Source organism: Mesoplodon mirus (genome assembly GCF_964341445.2).
Source record: "Mesoplodon mirus genome assembly, chromosome: 6".
Lineage (NCBI taxonomy): Eukaryota > Metazoa > Chordata > Mammalia > Artiodactyla > Ziphiidae > Mesoplodon > Mesoplodon mirus.
The window spans coordinates 33,192,133-33,212,938 of NC_138982.1; the positions used below are offsets into that span (position 1 = coordinate 33,192,133).

The 20,806-nt window shown below is 50.5% G+C and overlaps 2 protein-coding genes across 3 annotated transcripts in view; one reads left to right on the forward strand and one right to left on the reverse strand.

The window, feature by feature from the left end:
* UMPS (uridine monophosphate synthetase) overlaps nucleotides 1-7,928 on the forward strand; it is a 49,426-nt gene extending 41,498 nt beyond the window's left edge. The window contains exon 6 of the mRNA XM_082624864.1: nucleotides 1,289-7,928. Coding sequence (XP_082480990.1) covers nucleotides 1,289-1,458 — 170 coding nt within the window. The 3' untranslated portion in view covers nucleotides 1,459-7,928. The remainder of the gene's footprint in view (nucleotides 1-1,288) is intronic.
* A 4,617-nt stretch (nucleotides 7,929-12,545) lies between these two features.
* The window catches only part of ITGB5 (integrin subunit beta 5), a 110,145-nt gene continuing 101,884 nt past the window's right edge, over nucleotides 12,546-20,806 (reverse strand). The window contains exons 12-15 of one of the 2 annotated variants that reach the window (XM_082625143.1): nucleotides 17,869-17,972; nucleotides 15,517-15,636; nucleotides 14,046-14,183; nucleotides 12,546-13,241 (exon numbers count right to left, since the gene is read on the reverse strand). In XM_082625143.1, the coding sequence (XP_082481269.1) occupies nucleotides 13,066-13,241; nucleotides 14,046-14,183; nucleotides 15,517-15,636; nucleotides 17,869-17,972 (538 nt within the window). In that variant the 3' untranslated portion in view covers nucleotides 12,546-13,065. Of the gene's footprint in view, nucleotides 13,242-14,016; nucleotides 14,184-15,516; nucleotides 15,637-17,868; nucleotides 17,973-20,806 lie in introns of both variants that reach the window. The other variant, XM_082625142.1, reaches the window with a different exon arrangement.

Sequence of the window (20,806 nt, forward strand, 5' to 3'; positions counted from 1 at the left end):
GTGCAGCTCCTATGGAAAATAGTATGAAGTTTCCTCAAAACATTAAAAGTAGAACTGCCATCTGATCCAGCAATTTCACTTCTGGGTATTTATCCAAAGAAAATGAAAACACTAACTTGAAGATATATCTGCACCCCCATGTTCGTTGCAGCTTTATTTATGATAGCCAAGATATGGAAACGACCTAAATGCCCAATGATGGATGAGTGGATAGGGAAGATGTTGTGTATATATACAATGGACTATTACTCAGCTATCTAAAACAAAAATGAAACCTTACCCTTTGTGACAATATGGATGGATGCCCTTGAGAGTATTACGCTAAGTGAAATAAGTCAGAGAAAGACAAATACTATATGATCGCACATATGTGTAACCTAAAATCAACAGAAAACAGATTGGGCGTTCCCAGAGTTGTGGGGTAGGGGTGGATGGAATGGGTGAAGGTAGTCAAAGGGTACAAACTTCCAGTTATAGAGTAAGTCCACAGGGATGTAATGTACAGTATGCCAACTTTGTTAATAAAACTATATAGCATATTTGAAAATCGCTGAAAGTTCTTAAAAGTTCTTAAGATCTTAAAAGTTCTCTAAGTTCTTAAAAGTTCTCTTAAGTTCTTAAAAGATCTTAAAAGTTCTCATCACAAGAAAAAAAAGTTTTGTGACTGTAAGGTGATGGATGTTAACTAGACTTATTGTGATGATAAGTTTATAATGTATCCAAATCATGATGTACACCTGAAACTAATGTTACAAGTCAGTTACACCTCAATAAAAAAAATTTTTTTTAAAGAACAAAAAAGCCAGAATTAAGAATTAGGATTTGTATGTAATCTAAGCACTTGGTGGGGCTGAGGGGAAAGGCTGGCTCACACATGTGGTCAGGTTAGATGCCTTGCGAGGACTTTTCCAACAGCATGTCACACTGCTTCTGTGATATACGCTACAATTATCTTCAATTGTGAGGCAATTTTTATCATATTTTATTTGCTACTGAAGCTTTTTTGGCAATATAGGAAATTTATTTCTTTGTTTTTTGATGCTGTTAAAGTATAAATGCTCTAAAATTAGACATTGAAAAGGAATTGGTTAGTATCTGTCCCCACTGTGGAGGTCTCTGGCCAATCCAAGGAGTCCCTTCACCTGCTTTTATTCACTTGCTCTATAGAAGGGGCGTGGTGAACAAGAGCATATTTTTATTTAAAGCGGGTTAGATACTTTTCAGAAAAGTCCTATGACAGGTTTTCTGATTTCCTGTATTAATTAAACAAACTTTTGTGGTTTTGTAGGTGATAATCTCGGCCAGCAATACAACAGCCCACAAGAAGTGATTGGCAAACGAGGTTCTGATATCATCATTGTGGGCCGGGGCATAACAACATCAGCTAATCGTCTGGAAGCAGCCGAGACATACAGAAAAGCTGCTTGGGAAGCTTATTTGAGTAGACTTGCTGTCTGAGTGTCTTGGATACATTTTTGTGAAGGCCTTGAAGATACATAGTCTCCTGAGATGCCACTGGCTTGAAATAATAAGCAGCCTTTAATACTGCTTGGATTCTTCCATGGGTCCTGTGTGGAATGACTTCTGGAGTTACCACAGCACACAGGAAATATTCGGTGACTTATAATCACTGCACTATCACTATAATCAGTTCATTTTCAAGCTGTGTTTTATTGAGACTGATGTTGGTTAAGCAATCACAGCCCTGTCCTGTTAGAATCTTCCACATTTGAGGAAGTCCCCCTTCTCTAGATCAGACTTTTTGATTCTTTGAATTGCCGTGAGACAGAAATTTTAGGTCATGAAGAGGCTAAAACCAGTACAGCATTTCTTGTGTCCTTTATTCTGTGTCTAATGTGGTACCCTAATAATATTTAAATATTAGCTGTTCTCCTCCTCTTCTGCTTAAAATAGTCCAGGTGTCCAAATGGTGCTGGCTCCCAGCACTGCCGTTGCTCACTCACCGGAGGGGGCCCGGTGGGAAACAGGAGATGACTGTAGCTGAGCCCCTGCAGCCAATATCAGGCTTTCATTTCAACATGGAGAGGGCTTCTGACTCAGTTCTTCCCCGGGGCGGCAGTTTAAACCTGTGCTGAACCCCAGTCACTGATTCCTTTTGCCTTATTTCTATTACAAATGGACCAGCTTCTCCTTCATTTATTTAAAAAGACAGCAGCATCAAGAGGTCTAAGGTTTCATTCGGAGGTTTGCTTGAGGATCCTACATGATTGTCCCAAACGCCGTTGACAGAGAGGGCTGTCAGCCTTCACATTTAGAAATGAAGAGAAAGGAGCCCAGCAACAGAGCTGAAGTTTTTGGGTCTCCACTGTGGTGGGGCTGGACACTTCACACGTGTGGCAGTTAGGCAGCCTCTCACTCTGGTCCCCAGTGCACTTTCTCCTAGAAATTCTTCTCAGTTTCTGGACGATCCCTGTACTCCGATACTGATACAGATTTTCTCCATTTTTATATTTCTTTGGTCTGTTCAGGAAGCATCTTAGAGGGAGGGGAGTGAAGGGTGTGGGCTCAAGTGATCATTTTGAAATGGCCCGGCTGCACATTCAAGGCCCTGGGGTTCTAGAGGTGGGAGTTGCATTTGAAGGCTCTCAGTTCTGATTCCACCAGCACACTCCTGATCTGCCGTTCTCATCTCAATCATGCCTACAAGCAGTGGCAGGTGTCAGAGGACACTTGCCATTTCCTCAGGATGACAGCTGTTCCCATCTCTGACTGCCCCACTCTTCAGCTTTCGTGAGTCAGATAGAAGCCTGTTAGGTTAAGTTGGGTGCTTATCTTGGAGTCTACACTTAACAGCTTCTGCTCTGAAGTCTAGTTGAGCTTCGGGTCCCAGTGCCGAAGCTCCAGAGAAGTTCCCTTTGGGAAAGGCAAATTATCACGGAATAAGGCTGGAAGGAAATGGAAGAGGTGTGGCCTCGGGGCTACTCTGGAGGAGCTGAAAGTTAGGAAGAGGTGGAAATTTTTCTAATAAGAACTTACGGGAATTTCTTGGATATATTAAAAGTCCTGGGGCTTCCCTGGTGGCGCAGTGGTTGAGAGTCTGCCTGCCGATGCAGGGGACACGGGTTCGTGCCCCGGTCCGGGAAGATCCCACATGCCGCGGAGCAGCTAGGCCTGTGAGCCATGGCCGCTGAGCCTGCGCGTCCGGAGCCTGTGCTTCGCGATGGGAGAGGCCACATCAGTGAGGCCCGCGTACCGCAAACAACAACAACAACAAAAAGTCCTGGTGACCTCAAGGCCGAGAGACCTTTGCAGTAATGTGCTGAGGTCTCAAGTGCCCACTTAATGGACTCACTGGTTCTCACACTTCAGCATGCGTCAGAATCACCTGGAGTCTCGTTAAATCAGACGTCGGCCCAGCTCCAGTGTCGACTCTGGGTAGTTCTAGGATAGGACATGAAAGTTTGCATTTCTAACAAGTTCTCAGGCAATGCTAATGCTGCGGGTACAGGGACCACACTTAGAGCATCACTACCCTGGTTAGTCACATTTTTCTTCTGCAATGAAATGGTCTTGGGGTGTCTTTCTCCTGCTGAGAGCAGGAGAAAAGTCCTGCCATAAGCAGTTCTGTTACTGAAGCTCACTCAGGGCCCCTTCTGGGTAACCTGAAGGGAAATCAGAGGAGCATCAAAGAATCACCTGGGCCCCACCATCGGAGATTCTGTTTCAGCAGATTTGAGGCAAGGCCTGGAGATCTGCATTTCAACAGGTACTTCAGCTTATTTTGATGTTTCTTGAGAATAAGCCCAGCACAGACAGTCTGGAGTCATAAAACATTGGAGCACAAATTGAGACAAGTCGAAGAACTTGGCTGTCTAGGACCTATGAGGGGACTATTCAGCATAGAAGCATTTTAGAGGCATTTAATAGTTTAGCCCTTTCTCAGTCAAGAAATATTTACAGAGCATGAGCTCTGAGCTTACAACACCGGCCCTAGTGAAGAAAATGGGAACAGTCTTCACAGGGTGCCCAGAACAACACCTGTAAGACTAATGGGAGTGGAGCATATCAATACTGGCCTCTTCCGATACTCTGGGTGTTTCGTAGAGCATCAGCCAGTCAATTTGTAGTGCCGCAGGAACCTAAGAAACCTGGTCCGCTCTCCTTACTTTAAAGCGACAGAAATACAGACCCTGAACAGTGAAGGGAACAAACAGCTCATGACCAGCTTGTGAGCAACAGAGGCCTGGGGCCTCAGGCCCAACTCCTCCTCACTCATGGTGATGCGGACTGTCTACGGTCTCTGGAAGAGGGCACGGAGGGTGAGGGCGGCAGCCCGAGGACACGCAGCACTGAGCCACCTCTCCTAGCACAGTGCTGCTGGGCCCACGTAGGCGAGGCCCAGAAGCACCGCCACAGGCTTTGCCAAGAGCTCCAAAGAAGAGAACAGATACGGGGTATCTCCTTTGAGATGGGTGGACACAAGGAGCAAGAGCGGGGAGGCTCAGACCAGGGCGCGTGCACTGTGCGTGTGTGTGCGCGCGCACACGCACGTGTGTACACATCAGAGGGCCAACTGGATGTTGCTGCCGCGAGAGGAGCTGAGGTTTCTGACAGCCCATCTTGGTCAGTGCAGTGCTGGCCCATAGATGCAGTCTGTGGCCTCCTACCAACCATGGGTTTGCTGCTACGTGCCAGGGTGGGCAAAAGAAAGAAAATACCCGAGGAAATCCAGCAACCAGGAGAGGAAAGCAAAGAAAACCACCTGCAACAGGTGTTAGCTCCAAGAGAGCAGGGATTTCACCTTGTGTTCAGTGCAGTATCTCTGCACCTGGAATGGGCCCAGCAAATGTTTCTGAATGAATGCAAGCATAGGTGCCTTCTGGTGAAGGAACTGCCACCGGAAGCAGACCCGCTTCAGAATAACAAAAACAAGATGACAATTTGTGTGTGTTGTGGGGAGGGGGGACTAAATTGAAAATTTTCATTTTGAATGTGAAAATGTGATGGAAACATTTCAAGATGGTATGATTATATTGAGAACTACATCTGTGGGCAGGAAGATCAAGTGGAAGAAATACCAAAATTCAAAACAAAGGGACAAAGAAATGGAAATAACAGAGTAGATGAGAGGCTTACAGAACAGATTCCTGAATATAAAGAGGAAAAGACTATAAAAAGAATATAAAGAGGAAATACTTACAGAAGTAACTGAGGAAGTTTTCCCCAGTTTGAAAAAATACTTGAGTCTCCAGAAGCAAAGGGCCCAGTGAGTTCTAGGCAGGTGTTGTGGACAAAGGCATACACCTGGGCACATCCTGTCAAAATTACTGAACTTCAAAGATGGGACATTTTACAAACATCTAGAGGAATAAAATACTTGGAAAGTGAAAGTAATCCAACTAGCAGCAGACTGTCATCTGTAACAGTGGAAGCTTGGAGACAGGTAGTGACATCCACAGGCCCTGAGAAAGGCCTGTCACAACCAGGAATCCTGAGCCCAGCCATGTGATCCCCTGTCGGGCTGTAGCAGCCTGGTTGTGAGTGTTCATGGTGCACCTCAGTGCTCTGATTTGTATCGACACCAGTGAGTGAGAGGCACTGAGCATGTGCCTCTGAAAAGGCTCCTTGAGGGAGGCCGGGAGTGCACAGGCAGAGCGGGGGTATCTGGCCAGTAAAAACGGGACCTGTCAGTCGCTGAAGCAGTGACTATATCCCAGAATCTTAGGAAACTGATTTTGGAAGGTCCTTAGAGATCATCTAATCTGATCGCCCCATTTCACAGATGAAATTGAGTCCCATTGGGAAATGATTCACGCAAGGTTACAGAAGAGCCAATTACAGGCAGAGTAAGGACTAGAATCCCTGTCGTTACCCTCAAATTTGGTATTTCTGTTATTACACTTTTTACCCCGTTTCTGTGAGGTAGATATATTCAACTTTGTCCCCCTTTCTATCAACACGCAGATACATACTATACATATAACATTCTTTCACCATTTAATCAAGTATTTATTGAACACAGGGAGTGAGCCTGACATACATCGTCCCAGTCATTACAGAACTTAGTTTCCAAACTAAACTTTCAAAAGGACTTCCATACCGTCCTAAGGGACAGCAGCCAGCCTTTCCTTCCCCATCAGTCACAACCTCATTGCTACCAGGACTCAATGAAGTACCAAAACAAGTGGCAGTTCTGTTAACGTCCCCATCCTTCCTTCCTCCCTGAATCCATACACTTTGCCTTACGACTCAGCAGTTCCTCCCGTTTGAGGTGGAGAGTATTTCCACAACCCACTGATGTTGGACTCAGCTGTGTAGGTTTCTCTGGCCAATGGAATGTGGGGGGAGGGGTCAGGGTCCCAGTTCCGAGTCTAGACCTGTGTTTCTGCCACCACGAGAAGAGCATGCCCTGATTAGCCCACACGTCCCAGGAGAATAAGAGCGGAGCAGAACCCACACCAGCCTTCCGCAGCCTGACGCCCGGGGGCCCCGCCTGGCCCGCGAGCCTGTGAGCATGGCAATCAGTGCTCATCCCTGGACGCCATGGGATTCGGGGGGGGGGTGGTTGTGCAGCAGTAGCTAACTAATAGTTACAGTGTGCTGCGGCGCCCCACGTCTAGCCCTGGTCACCGGGAGGACAAACGCTTGACTCCACCAAGACTGCCTTCCCCGCCTTCACCTGCGGCTGCTTTCAGAGATCTCTCCAAAAGAAACAGCCACTTGGCTCTTGTGGGAATACTGTGCTTCAGTAGGGAGCCCACTGTCAGCCAGTAGGTAACCATGGACTCTGCAGTTTGCTTCCTCCACCCCTTAGCAGATGGACGTGACACGTGTCATCAGCGCCCCTGGCTGACTGGGCAAGGGCTAAGAGGACCAATGGGGCAGGGATACCAAAACATGTTTTTTGGAGGAATCTGGTATTTTTTTTAAAAGGGGGGATGGGAATCAGGACTCCTTAGGGGTCTTTATAGTTAATGCTGTCTTTATTAAATGCTGTTTTATTTTGGATTATAGGACATAGGATGCTGTATCTTTTTTTAGATCCTAAGACCTTTAAAGTTTGTAATCTGGCTTTGAATGAATTATCAAGTGATTTTTTTTTTTTCCTCTTCCATCTGTTTTCTCCATAGCCCTTCCAAGCCCACACCTGGCCTTTGTGCCTCAGGAAAGGGATGCCACAATGGAAATACAAAGAGAAACAAACAATTAGAATATTTTTTAACTTTTAAAGTTCAAGGTCTTGGCATTAAGGACTGGTTTGGAAGAACATTTGCCTCTCTCCTTCCCACCAAGGGAGCAGGGGAGGAGTGTTCCTCTGGCCTGGGGAGAGGAACAGAAGGTGGAGGGGTGGACACAGTCAGATCCTGGGGTGGGCTGTGATACGGAATCCCCACCCCAGGCAGGGAGGGAGGGAGGAAAAAAGAGGCACAGACAGCAGAGGAGCTCTGGGCCTCGCTTTTCTAGGAGGAGCCCAGGAGAGCAGTGATGCCAGAAAACCCACCCCAGCACGGAGCGTGGCAGTGGACTTGGAGGCCACGTGTGGCTAAGGCAGAGCCTGAGGCAGCCTGAGCTTCTGTGGCTCCATATAACATGAGGGAGAAGCCGCACTTCCCTGAAAAGGGCATGGGAGTTGGCTGAGAAACAGACCTGGTGGGCCTGAAGGCTCTCCCCCACACCATGTAGGGACATTTCAGCAGAAAGTGGCCCTGATGAGGACAGTGACGTCTGAGCAGGTGCCGTGTGCACAGGCAACTCTGGGGGCCTGCCTCCAATGTCATGCTGCTGCGCTTAGCCTGCAGCGTGGGGCGCAGGGGACCCTGAAACGACTGTGATTAACAAGACACTGTCCCTCTTTACCTAGTAACTTTGTTTTCTGTCATCACTTGAGTAGAGCTGGTGATGTTAAAAAATAAAAATGTTTTTTGCACACCTGAATGATGGCCTGAAGAGTCTTATTCGCCTCATAGAATTTGCTCAGGGAAAAACAGCCTCATCAGTCTCCGATCTCCTTCCCCAGCTTATGCTTTTGTCTTCCGCCCTCACCCCTGCCACCTTGCTGCCCTCAGACTTCCCCAAACCCCTGTGGTCTACTCTTGGGCTGTAGCATCCCCTCTTCCTCCCTCCTGTTGCCTTCTTCCCCTTTTAAACTCCAGGTCCATGCGATAGGGGATGTCTCCCAACTCAGGTCAAGCCTAGAGTCCCTGAGGCTTGAGCAGGAATGAGCCCTCAGGGACAGCTCAGCAGGCGGAGAACAAGGCAGCCCCGGCCTCCCTGTCTCTCCTGGGGCCTCTGCCCAGCTCTCTCCTCCCATCCACATGGGACCCTCCCATGGGTGCAACCCACAACCCTCAGTTGTGGTGGGTTCTGTTCAGTGTAGGTTTTAAAATATTGTTTTATGGTCACAGGCCAGGATGTGAATGCCAACCATCACATACAACTGCTCATACAAATATTCCATTCCCGCAGGGCTGGCTGGACCAGCAGGGAAATGAGCCACAAACCAGTGCTTGCACCAACCCATGGTCACCTCATGGAAGAGAGTCTTTAATGTGTTAAACTTTTATGCCAGGAATCATGAAATGTGTGTCAGTTGTCATCTTCCATCATTTTTCCCCCACTTTTTAAATAGAAAAGCTCCTTGAACTGTACCTGGATTTTCGGTCACCACACATATACCAGAGATTGCTCATAAGGTGAGGACAAGAGAAAAAGATGCAAGGAAGGAGGAGGGGAAGAGATGTTTTATAATCTCTCCATCTGCACGAGGAGGTACTTCGTTTAATTTCAGTAGAGATGTGTGCCTCCAAGGCAGAAATTCAGATGACTCTCTAGTCATACCGCAGAGTTCTGAGTTAAGAAACGACAGTCTTGCTTTTCCCAGAGGGTGCAACACAGAGGAAAGAGCATCGTAGGGATCCCTGAGCTGGGGTCTCACTTGCCAACCTTCTCTCCAAGAGGGGGACCGATCTCAACTTCCTCCTTAGTAAGATGGGGAAATACCTTCCCTGAATACCATGTGGGCCTACCGTGAGGGTCAAACGGAGAGAGGCTGCTTTTGTCTCAGGCGTTTGATAGTCTGTGCAGGTAGGACCAATGAAGCTGTAATTGGCGAGCCTTCCAGGGGGTTTCTGAAGTCAAACTAAGATGGTAAATGGTAAGCAGCTGCCCTCATAAATAGGCCCAGGCCTTGTAATATGTTCCCTGTTTACACACGTATTAGCATTATTCCGACAAGGGTCTGTAGCGTTCACTAGAACGCTGAAAGTGTCACCGACACAAAGTGGTTAAGAACTCCTATCCTAGAAGGTCACCACCTCGGCGCGTGACCCTATGGTTACTTACAGTTTAGAGCTTGCCTTTTTGCAAGAATTTGAGGCCACTTAAAATGAAGACACTAGGCAGCAGAACATTCGTCAGAAGGATCAGAAAGCGGGTGTGGAGGGGGAGGCAGGGCGAGGATGAGGGTCAGCGGAGGGGGCTGGATTCAGTGGAGAGGACGGGGATCCCAATAAGAACTGGAGGTAGGTTCCATTTCCTGGCATTTAGTTCCCAGCCTCCTGACAATCAAGACACCAAAACAGGCCAGATTATACAAGTCCCACGCTGTGACAAAAGGAAGCATCGAACGTCCCAGCACTGAACTCCGGAGAAACCAGTTGGATATGAAGACCGTCTATCTCACTGTGACACATCACCCAACCCATCCTGGAGGCGGCTCTGTCAGCCGGGGCCGGCCGGGCAGGGACCATCCCTCGCAGAGCTGCAAGACCGGCAGAAGCAGCCATGCGGGCCGAGAACGAGCTCTCCCCTCCCAGCACCACCATCTGCTCAAACGTCTCTCTCCTTCTCCTGCCTCCACTTGCATCCTCTCCCGAGGGTCACAATGGCGCCCCGTCCTGCCTGAGAAGTCTGCAACCCCTCAGCTGGGTGAGGACAGAAGCTGGGGGGAGGGAGAGACCTAGCCAAGCCTCGTCAGCCCCCCACCAGGACGAGAGGGACGGGCGCGCCACATTCACGGGCACGCTGACAGCCACAGATGGACAAGCTCCCAAGCGGGTCCCACACGTCCGCAAGGGATGCCTCAGAGGCTCTTACCTCCTCCTGAGTTTCCTCCACGCTGCTGCCCTCCTCCTCTGCCCCACTGCCCGGTCTCAGCCAGGGCGCAGAAGGGCTGCAGAAGCTGCGTCCACCAGGCTGCCCTTCTCAGAAGCAACAGGAGCCCCGCACGCCTGCCGAGAGCCCTCCAGTGAGGGAGGAGCTCTTCAGTGAAGAGATGTCACGTGAACAGAGAAAAGGACCTTCTCTCCTCCCCTCTGATCTTCCCATCTGTTTGCTGTTACCTGAAATTCATCCCAAGAGTTTCATGATAATCAACTCCAGCTTTGATCCTAATTAAACAAATTAAAAAAACACGTCTTCCGAGGAGAGGCAGCTGTTAGTTACTTTAGTTTGTCTAATTACTAGTCAACCAAGTGGAATGAGAACCCCCAGTTCTCTTTAAAAGAGTGACGGCATAATCCTGATTTGGTTAAAATTACACACATACGCACAGAAAAAAAGGCCAAGACGTAGTCCCCCAAAAGGGCAAGAGTCGTTACCTCTGAGTGGTGTGATTATAAAAGATTTTTGATTTCTTTTGACCTCTTTATTTTCCATCTTTTCCATGTACTACTTTTGCATTAGAAAAGTAACTTGTTAAAAAATCAATCAATAGGGCTTCCCTGGTGGCGCAGTGGTTGAGAGTCCGCCTGCCGATGCAGGGGACACGGGTTCGTGCCCCGATCCCGGAAGATCCCACATGCCGCGGAGCGGCTGGGCCCGCGAGCCATGGCCGCGGAGCCTGTGTGTCTGGAGCCTGTGCTCCACAACGGGAGAGGCCACAGCAGTGAGAGGCCCGCGTACAGCAAAAAAAAAAAAAAAAAAAAAAAATCAATCAATAAAAATAAGTACCATTTGGAAATCTGTATTAAATCAACATAGATTGATTTTAAAGGTAAACAGTCCCTCCCCACTCTTCCTTTCCAACAAACAAGCGCATTACTGATCATCTTTCCAAACAGAAACGAGTAAAGAATTTTCCAGAGACCACCAGGTGCTCCTTGCAGGGGTCCCTGCGGCCACACAACGAGGAGGTCACTCCCATCTGTGTGCTTCCACAGCCCAGCAACGACAGAATATGCCTATCAGTCCTTGGTTTAAGAGAGCTTTGCAACCCACCTGCTCTGTTACCTGTGTTAACTGGGGGCGGTGAGAGCATGGCCAAATCACCAGAGGAAAGAAGTAAGGGAGCCACACCCTGGGTCAGAACCTCAGGAGTCAGGTCTCCGAACAGCTGTTCTCAGAGCTTCCAGCAGGGGGCAGCAGGGCATTGCCAGCGACAGCTCCATCAACAGCCATCTGGTGTCACCGAGGAAACAGCCCTAACTTCCACATCCGGTGGAAGCCTGGAGCAACTCATCCTTTCTGTCTGTGGCTCAAGAACACTGTGCCCTTACAGAGCTGCCTGATGGAAAATGAGACTTCGAACAAGTAAATGATGTGTCTCCAGGAAACCCACAATCAAACAAAAGAGAAACCCAAAGTTTCTTCCGAAATCATATTTTTCTGTTTAGAAAAGTCTCAAAACCGCCATGTGTCTATTTTGTATATTTATCTACATTTGGCTCTATTCCAAAAAGGATTTAAGGCAGCTTCACCAAGTCACAAGGTCTCTGTTTCATCCTAATTACACAGGACAAAGGAAACACAGAATCTGTTCATATTTGCCCCAGGTAATAAATAGGCTGTTTACTGACAGGCATTTGTCTTAAATGAAGTAAAGGGAACTTGGTCCAAGCTGAGAACAGATGAATCTGGGATGAAAGCCCAATAGCCTTGAAGTGATGCCAGCAGCAGCAAAGTGATTAGTGAAAGAGACTTTACAAAAAGGAGCAGGTAGCAGGAGGCAGGCACTGCACCTGAGACCTGGCTCTTTGTACCAGCCTGTCATTAGTTAGCCTTGTGACACGTGGGAAAGCCACTGCCCCTCTCTAGCAATCTGTTTCCTCTTCTATAAATGAGGGATTCCTATTCCCAGATAACTTTTGACTCAGATACGAGAACAGAGGGGACTTAAGGGCCCTGCAGGGAAGGACAGCTGAAATGGGTTTTGTGTTTTGGGGCACAGGACTTTGGCTGGGGAGGGCGCTGGAAGGAAACTGTTGTCAATAATCACGTGCAAGAAGGGACTGTGTGTGGAAGCCACATCCTGACCTTTCTTCATCTGCACAATCTATTTCCAGTCTTAGCACCTGGGAACAGGGCAGGGAGGCCAGAGCGGTGGTCTTCACAGTTTCTAGCCTAACTTTTTCTTTAAGTAAAAGCTCGGAGGCTCCAAAGACACCTGCTTACCTAGGGCCACTCCTGCTACCCGCCTGGGTACCGCACAGAGCCCTGTGTGATGAGCCCTGGTCTGGAGTATCGGAGTATTGGACTGGCTTGTGTGGCGAACCCCTGAGTACACAGCCATTTCAATCCCCGCTGGGGCACCATCCACTTCGGAAAGAACGTGCACGTTGTAAAGAGTGTCAGGCAAACACAAAATCTTTTGGTTTTAATCTTTACTTTCAATCCCAAACAATCTCTTTCCTTTTTGTTACAAAAGTACTAAACAAACACAGACAGGGGAAGAAAGTTGACATCTGCAAACTATGTGCCTTCAACAGGCGTCTCAGTAATCCCATCACCAACACCCATGTGCAAGGCAGAGACACCAGGTAGGTAATTCTCAGGAATCGGAACTATACCATAGATGCACGGGCTCTTTATTTCATTTAAAAATGATCAACAGGAGCGAAGCCAGACTGTGTGGGTTTTACTCACTCTGACACTCCCAAGAGCCTTCTCATCTGGCCAGCCTGGAGGCCCAACCCTTCCGGAAGGGAGACGTGGCCTGCATCTCAGCAGTTCATTGAGACGACAAGCTGGAGGTGCTGAGGAAAGCCTAGAGCGCTGTCGCCGGGCTTGGAGGGGTGGCCAGGTGGCACGGCCGGGCACCTTCCTGTGTGGGCTCCTCGCCCAGGCTCACCGGAAGGTCTCCGCACTTGGCCGTGCAGGGAACTGTGCTCAAGCCGAGCAGCTGTCCAAAGCGTGTCCGTCTCCGGCCTGACCGCTTGCCCCTCCAGCCCTCTGAGGGGAAGGAGCCATCAGTCCACTGTGCCATTGTAAGATTTGTTGAACTTGTTGAAGGTGAAATCCACGGTGTGTGTGGAGATGGGCTTTCTGTACAGAGGGTTTGAAGCCTAGAGAACACGGGAGGTAAGAGGACGTGTGTTAGTTCATTCGTTCGTTTGCACACACACAGGGTTAGAGGCCCTTCTAGGGTCAGTCACCCAGGAAGGCAGTGGGCCCCGCCCGCGGGTGAAGGCAACGGCCTTGTGCTGCAAGACTGGCTCCTCTAAGCCGGCCTGGGACGGTCCCGCCCCTCCCTGAGCTTTCTCTCTCCATCTCTGAAACGAGCGGCTGTGTCTGTCAGATGGTCTCTGAAGTCCCTTGCAGCTTTAACACACTCACTGGGGATTCATGGGGTGCTCCCTCTTGCTCAGTCCTTCGGGAGCGTGCAGTCTGCTTGGGGACATAAGACACACACGGACACTGCAATAGACTGTGAGCGCGTGGGACCCTCTCCTGGACTGACGGACACAGTCTCCCTGCCGGGGCTGTGGCAAGTGCCTCTGCCGTGAGCCTCCCGACCGGGGCCTGCTGCGGGGCTCCGTGCAGGGCGTCCAGAACTGGGCACACACGGCCTCTCAGGTTTCGCCTCTTTGTGTTTTTTGTTTTGTTTTGTTCTTTTTAACTTTTTGGCCTCACTGCGCAGCATGTGAGATCTTAGTTCCCCGACCAGGGATCGAACCCGAGCCCCCCTGCAGTGGAAGCGCAGAGTCTTAACCGCTGGACCACCGGGGCACTCCTCGCTTCTTTGTTCTGAATCCCAAAGACGTTAGTGGGCCTCTGCTTGAACTCAGCCGGACCGCCAAGCTTGACATTTTTTCTACTCCCAACTTCCCATTGACTTACCATTTCGTAGCGGGCCCTGGATCGCTCACTCTGGAACTTTGCAAACTCTCTCCGGTCATGGATGGTGACAAGCAGCTTCCAGATGGCCAGGAGCGCAAGCCCAATCAGGATGATGCTGCCGACCACAGCCAGGAGGATGGTCATGGCATTGGGGGCAGTTCCACACTCTGGAGGGGACCAGGGCATGATGAGCAAAGCCACCGCCATCACCATGCCCCTACCGCCCGACCTTAGGCCCGTCAGCTCTCCCCAGAGGCCTTCCCTGGGTTCTCTGAGATCCCCACACTGCTTCTGAGAGACCTGGGTGGCAGGCAGGTTTCTCCAATGCACATAAAGTGGAAGATTCCAAGAGGGCTGGTCACTGTTCCAAGGCCACACAGTAAGTCAATGGCAAAGTCTAGGAGAACCTTGGTGGCTGCTCCACTTTCTCCCACATGCTGTGTGTACAGCTGCATCTCCCCAACTCGAAGCACCCACGCCCCAGCCCAGCCCCACCTCCCGTGCAGGACACTGGACCAGGTCTCAGCTTTCACGTAAATGGTTTTAGGAGTAGACTGGGCAGCAGGAGATTTCATGAAGCCGCTTCCACAAGGGCTGGGCTGGGGGCCAGCCGACACTTGTAAGCCCTTCGTGTGGAGCCTCTGGGGCAAATGTGCTTATTTTCAAAGAACCGCAAAGACAGCGCTTGGAAACAGAGCCTCATTCTTACAGGCGTGCACCCTGGGCTAGGACCACAATCCTTCCCTCTGCCTCTGGCCTAGGGAAGGCACATTATGTGGTCTAGCCCCATTTGGAAAAACAGTTTGCAATGTTTTGAAAGGAAGAGAGCAGATCTTTTTCTGCACCGCCCGCCTCTGCCCCGGCAACCTCCACCAGAGAAGAATCAAAGGGGTCATACTAGAAACCCTCATTACCCCAAGGAAAAGGGCCATTGGTCCCCGGGCCCAGAGCGTGGGGCAGAATTGCCCGTGTTAGATGAGAGCGTGCCGTCCTCAGGGGCCCAGGGAGCGAGGCGTGGCGCTTGCAGGAATGTCAACCCAGCGCTCCATCTGCCCTTCTTGGACTCCACTCCAGGAAGCGGCAGCCCGGCTAGGGCTGTGTGTACCCAGATGCTTCCTGACGCCCAGCCTTGATGGTCCAGACCTGCCCTGCATGCTCGCACCACCATTAGCCATGTAGGCTAAGTGTGTTCTGTGCTTACTGTCACCCCCGTGTCCCCTCCTTCAAGAAGAGACACTCCCCCAGGGCAGGGTACTATCCTCCTCTAACTCCCATTCCCCCAAGTCATGCCCCCCCAAGCTCCGCCCCCGTGATGGGTCCCCAGACATACAACCATCTTTCTTCTAAACTATAGCAGTCAGGTAGAGGCGACCTTAGATCTTGATCTTTATATGGAACTGTATCCCTCCCCTCTCTGGAGTTTGGAAAGGACGGTGAGAACGGGTGATACATCAGAAACCGAGCCCCCTGGGGGAGCAGACGGAACTGGCCCTCACCCACCTGGCTCCCTGAGGACTGTCAGGTTGGACTTCCCACTGGGGAGCTCTGCATAGGTGAACATCATCACACAATCCTTGGCAGTTTTGTAGAAACAAAGCACAGCCTCCTGGTCATCTTTCACTGGAAGAAAACCAAGCAGAAATGTCCCGAGTGTGTCTCTGAGTGATGCAGAGCAGCTAAGGGACGGGTGAGGAGCCGGACCCCGCAAAGAAGAAAAGGGGGTGCAGAGAGGCTTAAAGGGAAGGCTGGATCTTAAAAATGAATTTCTCAAATCAAGAACGCAGGCCCAGCGCTAAGTTAGGCTGCACTGGGGACGTGGATTCCCCTCCATGCGAGGGAGGCCTCCGCAGGCTCACTGGGATGAAAGGAGAGGGGGCACTACGGCTGGGGCGGGACTGGGCAACGGAATTGGGTAAAGAAAAGAAAGGGCCATCCTGCTGTCCGCGGAGGGCCTGAGTGAGAGCTCACGCTTGAGTCTACCTGGCTGAGAGCCGGCTGCAGAGGCCAGGAGGCGGCAGCGCTGCTTTCCTGAGATGAGAAACCAAAAAGATCCAGGCCGCAAGGAGGATGGGTGGATGAGAGACTGCACCTTCCACCCACGGTGCGCACCGCTGGCCTCGCTCCCATAGTAAGAAGCCCCCTTCCTCAAGCTGCCTCAGCACCTGCTATCCCCACGTGGCTGTTACCTGAGGGGAAGGTATCACCAACCCCACTCCCTGCCGCTCCGCCCCACCAGGCACTGTCTGCATTCCAAGCCTCCCCTGGGACAGGGTTAGACTGATTTCCAGGGTGGAAAGGAAGCGGGGAGGAGTGTGAAGCAAGAGAGAGGCAGGTGGTAAGGGAATGACCCACTGGTCCTGAGTAACAACTGTGGGCAATTTTGTGACACGAAATGCTTTCTAGCTCTGCCCTTTGTAACCCTGTTGCTCCAAGGAGTCTCCACCTAGAACCAGACAGTTTTGAGTGGTTATCAGACACAGAGGCCTGGGCTTTTTCTCTCGGCCCCCAGTCCTAAGCCTGGTCTGGGTGAGTGTGAGCGAGCATGGCTATGAAAAAGCCTGGGGGAAGGAAGGAAAAGGATAACTGGTGAATGCGAACAGAAACCTTCTCTGTGAAGCAACTGACTCATGACAAAGGGACAGACGGAGAGGCAGCTGTGCGTGAACAGCTGCATTTGCTCCAGAGCGAGTAAGTAGTCAGTGGGCCGGGGGAGGCATCGCCATCTTTCTGTGGGTGCCCAGTCAGGGGGCAACAGCCCCAGGTCTGCAGGCAGAACTTGCTGTGAGCCAGACCTCAAGTCACAAGACAGAAGCAGGGCAAGAAAAGAGGCATGAGAGGCCGGATTTGGGGAGGGCGGGGCAGGGGATCCCTGCTGTGATACAGCCCTGGCACACAGTAGGAGCTCAATGAATATGCGTTGGCGGAATACATGACTTGGCATCCTCAGGAGCCATGATTCGGCCAGAGCATCACTCAAGGTCAGGGAGGCAGGAAAAAGGAACGGGGAGACCTGTAGGACTGAGGAAGAGCCAGGGTAGCCCGCGATCCCAGGTTCATTCGGACAGTGTGAGTTCTGCCTCGTCTAATGCTGGCAGAGCATCGCGAGAGCATCGCGAGAGCTGAGCTGGGCTGAGGCCAAACAGAGACTGGCTAGCTGGCCACCAAACATGGTTTCCCAGCTTCCCGGGCACAGCTGGACGACACTTCCCGCCATCCTTGTAGTAAACGTGGCCGGATGACTGAGCTCTGGGTGGGGGGGATGTTGTGTGCACCACATCCAGGCCCCACCCATGTAAACCTCCCCCAGGATCTCTCCCCATTTGCAGGTTCAATGGAGAGAATTCTGAGGACCCGGGGGAGGGTGGAAACACAATCTAGAGGGTACCTGGGCTCCTGAAGGAGCACAGAGAGGCCTTGTCAAGCAGGAACATCTTCACTGGACTTCGAGTGAGTGACAAACTGACTTTTATTTTGTTAAGTCATTGAGGTTTGGGGTTTGTTTGTTGTAGCAGCTAACAGTACTTATTCTAACTAATATACCAACTTTTCAGGAAGCCTGGGAGAAGATGTAGGAAGGGACTAGGCTTCAGGGATGGGACAGAAACTTAAGAACAGGAAGGTCTTACACCCTGGAGAGCCCAGAACCTATGACCTAACACAGGTACTCCAAGTCCTCTTGGGGAGCCAGCAAGGACTAGCCAAGGACACTGAGGTTGCTTCCTAACTCAAGGTTAAAACTACCCTCCTGTCTGCCAGGCAGCCCTGAAGATCGTCCCCACGAGGGAGAAAGTCTCTACACGTCTGCCAAGATCCAAAAGGGGCCGGCTGCCCAGGGCCGCTCCCCACACTCACCGATGGTGTCCACCCGTGTGATCACCTCATCCTTGCACAGGTTTTGACAGGTCTGGTTGTCCACTGAGCTCCCTGAGTGAAGCAGCAAGCACTCAACGCAATCTCTTTGGAAAAGAGGCAATAAATGTGGGTGTTAGATGCTGGGTAGTAGCTCCACACATGTAACTGAGTGCATGTCCCAAGAGTGCAGGTCCCAGCCCTCCTGCAAGCCCCTGAAGGCTTTAGCTTCTCCCATGTTCAGATGTTTGGCCTCAAGGAACATTTCTGCTCTGTCCTTCTTGCTGCTATCATGCAGGGAAGCCCAAGGGTTCTTGGAGGAACATATGTGGGTTTAGAAGCATGTCGGATACACATGTCAAGTTGCAGGTTGGAAACCTTTCAAATTCTGACACCAGAAGCCAAATCCATCTGCACTCTGGTGCATCAAATACCTCACTGAGGAGCCTGCCCCGAACAAGAAGTTTCTGAAGATAAAAAGTGTTCCTGGCCTCAAAGAGGGGTCCTCACCCCGCCATGGCCCCACTTCCCAGGATCCCCAACAGGAGACCATCACCCAGGCAGGGCTCTCAGCACATTAAACTCTCTGGGTAGGCTTTCAAGACAAAACACCACTGCCTGGGCCCAACCACACCCATGGAATCCGAATCTCTGGGGCTGGACCTGGGCTCTTGGGGATTCTGAGTAAAGGTGAGGGCTGAGAACCAATGTCCTGGAGACTCTCAGGCCCTTGCCCCCTTCCTGCTCCCAGACAGAGCCCACCTGGCAGGGGAGCTAAGCTCTAAGGGTCTGTAAAGCTTGTTGTGGAGGGGAGAGAGGGTCTCTGACCTCTATGGGGGACTGGGGGATGGGGGAGCATAAATGGGATGGTGAGAACTCAACTCCAGGGAGAAGTGGGTTGGAACAAAACCACCAGCTGACGGGGAACGTGCAGGAACTTTCTGAAGTGATGGTGCTCGGTGGCCGGCAAGGATGGTGAGAGACCCCAAAAGAGAGGTTTCCCCAGGAAATGGGGTGAGGACTCCAGAGCCAAGTGTGCTGGGAGGGCCACTGCCTCCCTGCCGCTGTGCCCTGGCACCCGAGGGCAGGGGAGCCTCACAGAGCCTCAGCCACATGGGGGGACAGCAGCCCAACCTACCCCACAGGCCTGTGGGGACCAAAGGGGCTGCATGTCTGGAAAGCTCCCTGGCAAAAATATGGAGGGTTGTACCATCACAATGCATTGCCTTTATTAGTATCATTTTAAAATTCTGTGGGATGGAGAGACCAGGCACTACGTTTCCAGGGCAGAAACTGTGGCCTGAAGGGAGCTGAGAGCGTTTCATTAAGTCGCCCTATTTTACAGGTGAGGGAAGTGAGGAATCAGTAACAGCAGGGTCCAGCACCCAGGTACCTGCCTCTCTGCCAAGTCCCTCCCTGAGTCCTTACTCCACTTTCCGAACACTGAGGAGGAATGGGCGAGTGAGTAGATTGTGGAGGGAAAGTAGGTAAGACTTTCTTACCAGGGTCCTAATATCCTTAAGAACCCAACTATCCTCGGATTGGCCACAAAATCCCACTCTCCTGGTAATGACTTCATGGAAACATTCTGAAGTTAAACAAGTAGGTAATTTTTGCATTTCTCCTGAGGCCAGAGCTCCAGCAGGCAGGCAACTGAGACTTGGCTGGGCACCAGGAAGGCATGGCTCCAGCTCTGGTCATTCATGCTGATGCCACTGCCCCTCCTCCACTCATGGATTAACACACTGCAAAGAAAGGCAGCCGCTTCCGGTCTCCGCTAGGATTCACTGAGCCCTCCATCTGCATGCCCTGTTGTCATGAAACCACAGGGCCGCTTCCAGGGAACATTCCCTAATCATCCATGTGGACAAATCAGTTTAACCTGTGTGCTCTGCACACTGGATTGAATCTTGTGATCTATTGTAGTCACGTATTAAAATGTCTGGTCTTTAAACAAACAAGTTGCTGAGACAGACTTTGCTCAGGGAGACTGTTAATTGAAATCAGCTGAAACTGAATATGCACTCACCCAAGGTGAAGAGCGTGTTTGGTTAGTTCTAGAAGGTAGAGATTGACTGCTCTGAAACCCCAGAAAAAAAAGGACATAGGCATTCAAAACCTGTTGGCTCTCAGCAAAGCAGCAAGTAGAAAAACAGCCTGAAATAATAAGGCACTATCAAAGGTACTTTGTTTAAAAAAAAAAAAAAAAGTGACAACTAGGCTGTGAAAGAGACTGTGTCAGTGTGGCCCGGAGACAAGTAAGAAGAATGAGTGAGGTTCCCCTACGGCATCTCTTTGCTCTCCTTGCTCCTTTGATATTGCTCAACGGATAACAAATCACCAAGTCTATGTCTTCTTGGAAATGAATGCTTTAAACATTTAAAGCTAAGGTGGTCTTCCCAAGAGGCCTTTTAACTGACCTAAGCCAACCCTATATTGCCTTGCTGCTCCGGAAGAAGGAAAGAAACAGGCTTGATCTGCCTTTATTGGTTCCATGTGTATTGTCCTAGCTTGGCACCAACCCCCATCAACCTCATATGCCCCAAGGTCTGGGAGCACATACTCAAAAGGGTTCTGCTGGTGGGAGAGCTGGGGGTAGGGCACCTCCCTCAGGCATTAAATGTTGATAATGGCCATGATTCCAGGCTCAGATAGCCACAGCTATTTGGGCTCCAGATCCTGGATCCTAACTTCCTCCTTCCACTGGGATGTTTCTATTTGGATTTCTGTTGTTTCTCTGCTCTTAGCAGGTCTAAAGTAGATCTGTGTTTCTTCTCCCTTACTCTGCCTGGCTTCCCTCTAATTACACAGAATAAAATCTGGCCCTGTCTATCTTGTCTCTCCATCTGCGGCCAGCTTTCAATTACCCACGCCTGGATTATTTGTGGCAAACATCCAACCAGGGGTTCTGCCACCCAGAATGTTTCTGAGTGCAGACTGA